General features: G+C 46.9%; 1 protein-coding gene across 2 annotated transcripts; it reads right to left on the reverse strand.

Moving 5' to 3' along the window:
* Window positions 1-467: 467 nt before the first annotated feature.
* Window positions 468-6,041, reverse strand: IL6 (interleukin 6). 2 transcript variants are annotated; one of them, XM_073809637.1, is made up of 5 exons: window positions 5,936-6,041; window positions 4,559-4,734; window positions 3,340-3,453; window positions 2,355-2,501; window positions 468-1,077 (listed from the first exon to the last, which is right to left on the reverse strand). In XM_073809637.1, the coding sequence occupies exons 1-5, from the start codon at window positions 5,970-5,972 to the stop codon at window positions 907-909; spliced, it is 645 nt and encodes a 214-aa protein (XP_073665738.1). In that variant the 5' UTR covers window positions 5,973-6,041; the 3' UTR covers window positions 468-906. The 2 variants fall into 2 exon arrangements, with proteins under 2 accessions (XP_073665738.1, XP_004330334.1); XM_004330286.4 differs by lacking the exon at window positions 5,936-6,041 and adding an exon at window positions 4,903-5,032.
* Window positions 6,042-10,654: the final 4,613 nt, after the last annotated feature.

Consider the following 10,654-nt stretch of genomic DNA (forward strand, 5'->3'; position numbering starts at 1 on the left):
TGCAGTGTTTGAGGAACCCAGAGGAGAGAGGTGGAAATTCTAGTTATTATTTGGAAACTTGCACATTGCTGTGTCTTCTGCAAGTGGTTGCACCATGTTAAAGGCTTTTGATTGCATCTTTAAATGTATTCCGCATATCCTCTTGGGATTTTCTACATCATCTGTCAGTTCCCTGGGGGGTAGTGTGACCTAAAGGTGAAGAGTAGGGAGCCTGGAGGCAGGTAGACCTGGATTTCAAATCTGTGGTTTACCTTCCAGCTGGTGACTGAGGGAATCACTCCCCCACATCCAGAGAAAAATATGCAAATGCAAGGCTTACATATGATGCATGCAACGCATTTAGCTTGGTGCCTGACATTCAGTCCGTGTCCAATCATATCTTTCTCCAGGTGACTGCACCTTTTTTTTTAGTGGTGGTGGTAGCGATGGAAACTAGTTTATACTAAGCTTCACAGGACACACAAAGGTTTAGTTGCTAATATTTTTTAAAAAGGCCTTTATTGGTATAAAAACAGTTTAAACATTATATAAATACAATATAAATATTTCTTTTAAAAATACGTATAAGTTAGCATTTTTTTATGAGGTAAGCCTACACATTCCAAGAAATGATCTGGCTCCGAAACAGCAAGGGTATTCAAGCCGCATAGCCATTTTTACGTTACTTTTTCAAAACAAGTACATAAAATATTTCAAGAGGCACTTCATAAAAATATAAATATCACTTACATAAATTAACTCGATATCACATATTTAAATATCAATAAATTATAAATAATTAAAATAGTGTCCTAACGCTCATACTTTTAGTTCTTCATAGAGAACAACATAAGTTATGTGCCCAGTGGACAGGTTTCTGACAAGAGGAGGGAATGCCCATGAACTACAGCAATCTTAGGTGCCCAGCTACTTGATCCGAATAGCCCTCAGGCTGAACTGCAGGAAGTTCTCAAGGCTTCGCAGGATGAGGATAATCTTTGTGTTCTTCATCCAGTCATCATTCTGCGACTGCAGATTATTCATCAGGCTGGCATTTGTGGTTGGGTCAGGGGTGGTTACTTCATCTGGATTCTTGACCTGAAGGGAACAGAAAACAAAAGGAATTGTTTAAATACCGGACAGATCTTTTGCAGTGGAGAGATACTCTGGCCTGTGGGAAGATGTTCAAATTGGGGTGAAGGAGCGGATTGGGGCCACCTGCCTTGGCTTGCCCAGATAGGGGGAGGTGCCTCTCCTCTGAGCCCACAGAGCTTAGGACCCGCTCACAGCAGCTGAGCTCTAATCTTTTTGCTGCTCTGTCTCCGTTAGACCTTAAGCATTCCGTGGGTAGCCATAGTATCTTACGTGTCTTCTGTTATCCTAAACAATGCCTGGCGCGTAGTCGGAATTCAATAGATAAATGAAGAACTTTGAGTTAAAGGCATTTTAATAGGTTCTTCGGGGAACTCTAATACTTTTCTCTGGTTTTGGTCTCACCCATTCATCCTGCATCTGTTAAGAGTCCACTGCTCTGAGGGCTTGAAGAGGACTGGGCAACACCTTTCAATGGACCCACTCACATGGAGCTAAGTAATTGTGGAAGGCCTTGCACCTCCAAGTGTGATCCTGGAGCACTGCAGCCTCACCAGAACCTTGTTAGAAATGTGAGTCTCAGGTCTCACCCCAGACCTGCTGAATCAGACTCTGCATTGTAACAAGATCCTCCAGGAAGCTCGTGTGCACCTTAAAGTGGGAGAAGCCCTGGTTTAGGGCAACCTGGTTTAGCCCTGGTTTAGAAAAGGCAGAGGCAGGATTAGCACCCATGTGCCTGCCTCTCGGTCCAGGGCCCTTCTCTTTGCACTTTGGCTCATCCACAAATTGTGCCATCAGGCCTCCACCATGTGGCATTTGAATGGCTCGCTGGTAGTGACCAAAACTCTTGGTACCTGCTCTTTCAGCCTTTAGCCATTTCTCTGCATTAACTCTTTGGCAGAAGAGTAAGGGAAAGGAGTTGAAACTACCGTAATAACACGAATGTCAATTGGCAATATTAAAATAATTGTTGTGCTCTTTGTTCTGTTATGAGGATCACTATGTGAGGTTGAATGTGCTTCCTTCTGCCTCTACAGGTATTTTTTTCTTATTTCTTAAGCTCTTAGAAGTTGATGTTAAAACCCTCCCCATTTAACAGAGTTTTAAATACAGCTATTGATGTCTTTTGCAGAAGAGAGCAAAAAGAAAAAGTTTTAACTATCAGGAAATATTTCTCAGATCCTTTCCGTCACACATGGCCATCTCTTTTGAATTGGCGCTGCACTGCCGAGTTGTCTAGGCTGCTTTCTTTGAGCCAAGTGAAGGGATGAGAAGACACCCACCTTTTGCCTCAGGATCTGGGCCAGTGCTTTGCTGCTAATCTGCACAGCCTCGATGCTTCCCTTATCACCCTCATACTCATTCTGGAGGTAGTCCAGGTAGATCTGATACTCCAGAAGGCCGGTGGTGATTCTCATCAAGCAAGTCTCCTAAGAGGAAAGATGGTGGGAAAACTGGTTATTGCTAGGAAGACGTAATCGACTTTAAAAGTTAAAATTGCTCTAATTCAATAACTTCTCCGTCTGCCCCTCCAGGGAACTTCCAGTACTTCTTAAGCATCATGTTTTGAGACGTGATGCTGAAGCTGCAGTGCTCCAGGATCACACTTGGATGCTCAAAGCATCATGTCTCATGTTTTGAGATCTGTTGTTTAAGGAGAGCATCAGCTGCCCCATTTAAAATATCTGGACAGTGAGAGGCACCGCTTCATTTTCCCCAAAGCCCAGTAGATGCTAGATTGTGGCAAGGGGCCTTCCTCTGATTCTGTCCATAGTGCTCTTCCCTCTGGCTGCACTCCTGCCCTTGTCAATGTCGGGCGGAAAGCTCCTTTTTTGAAATAAAAGGGCTGAAACCTCCTTTTATGAAATAATCAGAAGTCAGTGGAGGTTATGCCACTGTCTGGCAGGAGAAGGGTATAGAGAATGACCTCAGCAGGGAGGGCAGGCCTGGATCCTGCCAAGGGCAGCCAAAGAGGAGAAAGGTCCCTGGACCAACTTACGCAGGATAAACTAGCTAGACCTGTGGGGTTTCCTAACATTTGACTGTTGTGAAAATTCCAGCACAGAGGGGCTATCTCTGACCAAGTCGTTCAAAAATAAGTTGCCTTTAATAGCGTTTAAGTTGGCCTCCTCATGAAATTTACATGATGCTCTTCACGTTTATCCCCTTCTTGATTACCTGCCTGGTCTATATGTGTACAGACACTGCATGCAAGAGGGAGAACTTTTTACTAAGGAGTAGCTAAAAGTGAACGTATTGCATTCGTACCTGATTGAACCCAGATTGGAAGCATCCGTCTTTTTCTGCCATTTTTGGAAGGTTCAGGTTGTTTTCTGCCAGTGCCTCCTTGCTGTTTTCACACTTGTCATACTTCTCACACATCTGGGAAAGAATATCAGAACCGTTATCGTATAAGTGCCCCTAAAGCAAACACCACTAGAGGGCTGATGCCCTCTGGCCCTCATGGCCAGGAAGCTCTCTAAGAAAAGTGAAGTCACGATCCATTAGCCTCCAGGCAAGCAGGGTCTACAGGAGATGAGCACACTTGGGTTCAATTCGAGCCTCACCTGTGACTTCACGTTTATGACCTATTCCAAGTCTCAGTGTCCCTATCTCTCCAAGTTGGGGATAATGAAATACCTCCCCTGTAAGTTTACTGTGAGGATAAGACACAATATCTATATAAAGTGCCTGGCACATAGTAGGTACTTAATAAGTAACAGGAATTTTGATGATAATTGGGTGAATATAATTTGAGCCATAGAATGTCCCAGCTGGAAGGACCTTTCAGATCATCTAGTCCAATTCCATAATTTTACAGATGGGTCCCAGAGTTGGTAGAGAATTTGCCCAAGATCACAAAGCTTGTTCAGCAGAACCAGAACTAGATTTGGGGCTCCCAATCCCCTCTCCAGTATTCTTTCCTTTCTACCAAAGCAGAGCCAAACTACCTTACATTTACAGCTTGGGAGCTGCTTTAACGTACCTACGATTTTGCCACTTCAGTGGGCTATCAGGTATGCATTTTATATGCCAGAATGACTTTGGGGAATCCCTAACCACTGAGCTGGCGTCACCTAAAAGAACTGTGACTGCCCTGAGAAGCTGTACAGTCATTTCAGGTGGTGATTTTTAATCCTCCCAAAGTCCGAAACACGAAAAAGATTGACAGACCTTATTTTTTGGTTGTGGAAAAGGAAGTCCTGAGAGGCAGTGTAGCCTTCAGCTCACACCAAGCGTGGAGCTGAGAATGGGCCAGGGAGCATGGGTCCCAGCCCCACTGTAGATTCTCCAAGAGAAAAAGGAACTACCTGGGACCAGCAGCAGAGGAGAAATTACAGGACACCGTCTGCCCCTTTGGCTTCAAATCCAAATTGCCTCCAAACCCAGCAAAGACCTCCCAGTGCAGGAGCCCCCGTCCACATCCAAGGGCAAGGAAGTAGATGCCCACACAGGCCCTCCATCACCCTCAGGCAAGCCTACGTACCTCCTTTCTCATTGCGGAGATTTTGCCGAGGATGTACTTAATGAGAGCTTCAGTTTTGTCTGGAGAGGTGAGGAGTAGTCTGTCTGAAGTGGTATCATCTTTGAAATCTTCTCCCAGGGGTCCCGGGGTAGGGAAAGCAGTAGCCGTCACCAGGAGCAGCCCCAGGGAGAAGGCGACTGTGCCGGAGGGAAGGGAGAGCAGCCAGTGAGCAGACCGCACCGCTGGGGGAGCTGTGCTTCTGGCTGCTGGCCGCCCGCCAGCCCTCGGGGCAGCGGATACACACCGCCTCCCTGGCCCAGCACGGCTGCCAGCCAGTTCCAGGGCGAGGGATTTCCTTCACTTACTTGTGGAGAGGGAGTTCATAGCTGGGTTCCTGGAGGGCAAATGGAGCTCTCTTCCTCGTTCCTGGTGGGCTCGAGGGCAGACTGAACCTCAGACATCCCCGGTCTCATATTTATTGGGGGTTGAAACTCTAATATTGAGACTCATGGGAAAATCCCACATTTGATAAATCTTTGTTGGAGGATGGGGGTGGGACCAGAGCGGGTGGGGCTGATTGGAAACCTTATTAAGATTGTGCAATGTGACGTCCTTTAGCATCACAGGAATCACAACCAGGGGAAAAAAAGTCATTACCAAGGCTAGTCCTCAGAAGCTGGATCACTCTTCCTTTACTTTCTGTTTTTTTTTTTTTTTTTTTTAGTGACTCAGCACATCGGCATGTCTTGAGAAGGAAAGTAAAGCTGAAATCATGCACGAAGTTTTACGCGGGGTGGCAGGGGGGTGGGGCGGGGGTGGAAGCTAAGGCTGACTATGGTTAAAAAATACTTTAATTACCAGATTAACTGGCTGGGATTTAGTATTCCAGTTTATTGGTGTTTGTAAAAAACCTGAGATGAGTTTCCTCAGACCACCGCACAGCCCACCGGCCTGGGGTTACAAATAAGATACTGCGAGCCCTCTGCAGTACTTTTTTCCTGGGCTCTCGCCGTGACCAGCTGTGGCTGAACCGCCTGACTGCCCCCAAATCTCGTGCACTAGTCGCTAGGAGTCTCCAGGTGCAGTGTGGGTGCATACGTAAATGACTCGTTTTCGCCACCACGTGGCATCTGCCGTCTTCCTCCTCACCTGCTCCAGCTCACTTTGGCCAGGTCAGCGATAGCCCTGCTCACTCCCCAGTGGCCTTTTGGGGATCCTCCCCATGAAGACTTTGATCTCTGTGCCATGGGGGTTGTCTTGTCGCTCCACTGGCCACAGGGTGACCCTGCTCCCATGGGGAGCCCCGAGGACCCTGGGCGGGTTCTCGGTCTGTTGGAGTCCTCAATTTACTGACACACACACCGGGTTCAGGGCAGAAGTGGGGAGAACACTACTCACCTCTTTGATGGGATGTCAAAGGAGGACCTTGTGGCATTTTCTGGATCTTGTGTTCATAGCACCCCCCTGCTGTATGACTTGATTTGAATCCAGAAGCGGCTGAGAAGAATCTACTTGTAGAACAGTGTTCTAGGTTCGGAATCAGGCTTCCCCTCCAATGCCTCAGCCTTCCAATTTGGGTTGAACTTGAACGGGCTTCCTCAGTCCTTACAAGAGGGTCCTTGGTTTCATGCAAATGGAGTCTATACCAGGGTGCCCCACCAGTCTCCGGAACACCCAGACAGCTCAGAAGATCGGTTCCAGGCTGAGACTAGGACCCTTGTATGGCACCAAAAAAAAAAAAAAAAAAATTTTTTTTTGTTTACATAACACAGTGTTAACATCACAATCAGCTTCTTTGCTTTGCAAAGAGGATCTTGTCAGGATTGCTAAAACAAGGACCTCAGCCAGGGTATTTAAAATATGAATCGATTTACTCAAGTTTTGTTTTGCGCACAACATGTTGGGACCTGCCTGTTGGGGAAAGTGAGGTCATTCATTCTTTCGCTGACTTTCTAAACAGAGAGGCAGGTTCTGCGGTGGTGGTAGCAGGGTTTTGAGTTTGAAAATGAAAATGGGAGAGGTTGGCCGAATGGTTTCGCTTTTAGTGCTCTTGGGTCTTGAGCAACTCAGACACCCGCAGCCAAGCCTCCTGCACTGAACGAAGCCACCTCTCCGGCTCCCCTGCGATGCGTGTGCTAGGCCTCTGTAGTGCGGGACTGCTTCTTCTCACTTTTCTATTTTTTAGAAAATACGACTCAGTAAATTTCAAAGACTTAGCGACTCAACAACATACAGAGTTTTCTTTTCAATTAAAAGTTTTTAAAATAGGAAGTACATGTGCCTGATAAAATGTTTGAACAGAACATCAGGGCATACAGGGAAAAGTAAGTCTCCTTCCTTTCCAGCTTCTCTCCCCAGAGGTAGCACCTGACCCACGGTGTTTTCAGCTAAATCCTCTGGTACCCTAATCTGGGTAAGGTTTTCTTTGCTACCTAGGTACTCACCTCTGTATTTACATTATCGTGTAGTGTAGACATACACACACTTGTGCACAAAGATATACACACTGCAATTTCCCATTGTCTAGATGCCACCTAGGCGAATCCCTATGGGTAGGCACATGGCAGAGCACGGACTCTTGAGTTCACACAGCTCGCGTTTAAAGCCCGGCTCTGCCACTTGCTGTTTGACCCTGGCTAAGAAACCCCAAGGATCTGTGCCCTTGGTTGCTCATCTATAAAACTGGGATAATAATAGTTCTTCCCACATTGCTGTGGTGAAGACTGAGAGAGATGAAGTGTGAAAAATCCCTGGAGCATAGTAATCCTGCAATTAGCACTTGCTCTTTGTAACGTTTCTAGGCTTGGGGTCTCTGCCTTGGAGAAAAGTCTTCCAGCTCAGCTCTGTCAGGCCGTCCACGTGGAGTCTTGCTTATGAATGAGCCAGACTACCATGGCAGTGGTCAGCTGGTCTCCCAGTCATTTTTCCTCTGAAGAAAGGAGACTCCATGTTTTGTTGAAAGTTAAGTGGAAGATGAAGAAAAAAGAAGTGATTTCCTCTCTCTCTCTCTATTTTTTTTTAAGACCATTAAGACCCCCAAACCTGGTCTCTCAATTTAGATAATGAGCCCAGCTTGGGTCTTGCTGCTACACTGTTTTCAAGGCTTTCTGCTAAGTGTTTTTATGACAGAAGCTCCCAGCCTTTCCTGTCCATGGTCATCATCATTATTCAAAATTTTGCACGTGGCCCTCGAGTGTGAGGGGGCCTGACTTAATCACAGATCTTGTGCTCTGGCAACCAGGCAAGGGCAAATAGTGTGACGGTAGGAATGCATGTGTGTGGCGAGATTGGAGGACACTGCCACCACCTTGCACATTGCTGGCATCTAGGGTCTTTAGTAATATCCTGGCCTTGGGCTGGCATTTGCTTATGGGAGAAAAGGGCTCTCCTTTGCTCCAAAGCATGAATGCAGCATCTGTAGCTCCACCATGATAGCTTCCTTCCTTTGGATCCCAGTGGATTTTCCTCTTGAGCTCATCCCTCATATGTTAATATGTACAAATGGCCAGGAGAGGCCTCGCTGTCAGCTTGATTAACTAATAACCTGAACTACTGGATTGCACCATCAGTAATTGAAGTGACTACCAGCTGAGACCAAGAGAGGTCTGACGAATGGGAGTATCTGGGGAGGAAGAAGGAAAACCAGGGTAGCTTTGCTTCCTCTACCCTTATCTAGGGCTGGCTGGTTCTGTCTGTGCCCCTTACAATTACTGCCCATGACTGCCCTCCTACATGTTGTGGAGTCCAGTTCAGAGAGTCCATCACTGCATTCGAGGTGAAGGGGAAAAAGTAACTTCCAATCAGTGTTAAGCTCTCAGAAGAAGAGGTGATGTCCACATCTCATAGGCTAAAATGTGGGGTTGCGCTCCTCTGTCTTTATTCCGGTGGGTAGGGGTGGGTTGGTTCTGTGATTTAGCAGGAGGGAGTATCCCAAGAAAAAAGAGAAGTCACTGGGTGCTAGGGAACTTGCAGTTGCTGTCAGAATGTTGTTTCACTTGTCACTAAGTCATAAGAAGTCTATAAACTGAAACCGTGGGTTATTTAACAGCTCCTTCCGGGACTGAGTCCTACTCAGCAGATATCAGCCAGGCCTGTAAGGCTCTGGGAAATGTCTTTGCTTTGAGAAAAGTGGTTGTATTACTTGGAGAGAGAATATTAGGGACATGTGGTATGTCTAGTTGGAAAGGGCTGGCTGCTCTTGGAGGGCAGCCAGGCCTGGAGACCAAAGCTCTGGGCAGTTCCCAGGCTGGCCCAGTCTCAGTCCTGGCCCTCACAACCTCAGCTCTGGTGTCCTTTTGTAGTTCCCAGAGACTTCTTGGTCTGGCCTCAGCTTTTTGGAGGGCAAAGGTGTGCTGGGGTTGGGTGTAGCTCTCCCTCTGTTAGGAAGGGGCACGACTGCTGTGCTGGGATTCTGATCCACAACTGTGCAGGGAGGTCATCTGTCCTGCACCCTCGTTGTTTTGCTATGTGCTGAGTTACCGTCCCCTGCTGAAGTGGAAAAATCCCATGCATTTTAGGAGGGAAGTGGCTTCTCCTGAGACAACTTCCCTTCCTTGGGGAAGACTCCCCTTCCTTGGGGACCAGCCCTCTCTCCACATCCCCTTTCCTCTGGTCTCCAGGCCTGGAAGAGAGTGCCCGAGCAGCTGGGTTGGTGATGCCATCTTATTTGGCTGGTCCCGAAGGAACCCCACAACCCTGCGTGGCAGGGCTGGGGAGGTTCCCTCCGGCTGAGTTTCAGTGCTTTATCTCTTTTCTATCTGTGGGGTAGGCCTTCTATGTTGGTGGCTGCTGGTTCTGCTTTACAGTTAGGACACTTCAACTTATCAGCAAGGAGCACCGAGTTAATTTATTCTGAGTCATTTGAACCATCTTTGGTTTCTCCACAGGTCTCAGTTCTCTTGAGTTCGGTGTCATAGACAGAAACTAAGCATGCAAAACCACTGGCTGGTTCCTTCCACTCTTTTTTCCTCAAAATTAAGGTACTAATAACCCATTTGAAAGCATCACAAGTAATGGTAAGACCAGGGGATTCTGCGGGCCTGGCTCTGACGTATTTTACCTCTCTTCCCTGCCCTTTTGGCTACTTATTTGCAAAAAAAGAGAACGTCTTTGTCTCTCTGAACTACACCTCATGTGTGTTCTCCTCAGTAAGCTGAATCCATGAAGGCAGGGAAAGTTTCTTTAGTCTTCACGGTGGAATAATTTCCATGATATGCTTTGGACATGTTGAACACTCTGTAACTGAGCCATTGGGGTTTATTATTCCTGAAGGAAGGTCCACCTGGATTGATTAAAAGTATTACAGAAGATGTCAGATCCAGGTAAGCAGGTCAAAGAATCACAGGTAATTTCTTCAAGCTATTGAGTTCTATGTACCTACGTATAAGTGTGAGTAAATGTAGTGCAGAGTCCTTGACCTGCAGACCATAGCCACAGCTTCGGGGGTGCCGTCCTCACTGTGGCCTTAGAGAGGCCTTGGGACTCAGGAAGCTGGGCTTGTCGTCTGCTATCACTTTGGTCTGCCAGGCCTGTAGCTCCCCCTGTGCTGTGGGGTCTCCACAGTGGTCTGTGTCTGAGCACAAGTATTGTGTCTCTCAAGGGCTCCGTGGGATGATGACCCACTCTGGGGGTCTTGTTTCTTATGTGCTACTTTCCTGTGGGTGAGAGGTGGTGACAGGAGGAAAGGCATGATCTACTATACTTGGATGCATGGAAATGGTGTTCTCCACTCTGGCATTTGAAACTGTATTTTGGTGATACTTTTCTTGGGAGGTGATGAACTTTTAGAAAGGAAGACTGCATCCCCAGAGGTTTGTTTGGAGTCTTGGTACTTAAGCAATTGCTGCTAACTGCCTCAGATTCTCTTGTCCAAGGACAATCAGCAAAGAGGCTGTAATATATATTCCTTTCTCTGTGTTAAATTTGTTCACTGTGGCCCCAGTTAGGTGTCAGAAGAGATTTAGGTTCTGGGCTTTTTCCATCTGATACTGCACGGCCACTCTGTTGGCCAGGCATGTAAAGATCCCTCTGGCCTTCCTGGCTTGTCTTAGATTGCAGGATTCAAAAGGAACTTGGGGCTTTTTGCTACCAGCAAAATCCTTTGGCCAGCTGGAGGAT

Source organism: Tursiops truncatus, chromosome 9 (assembly GCF_011762595.2).
Source record: "Tursiops truncatus isolate mTurTru1 chromosome 9, mTurTru1.mat.Y, whole genome shotgun sequence".
Taxonomy (NCBI): domain Eukaryota; kingdom Metazoa; phylum Chordata; class Mammalia; order Artiodactyla; family Delphinidae; genus Tursiops; species Tursiops truncatus.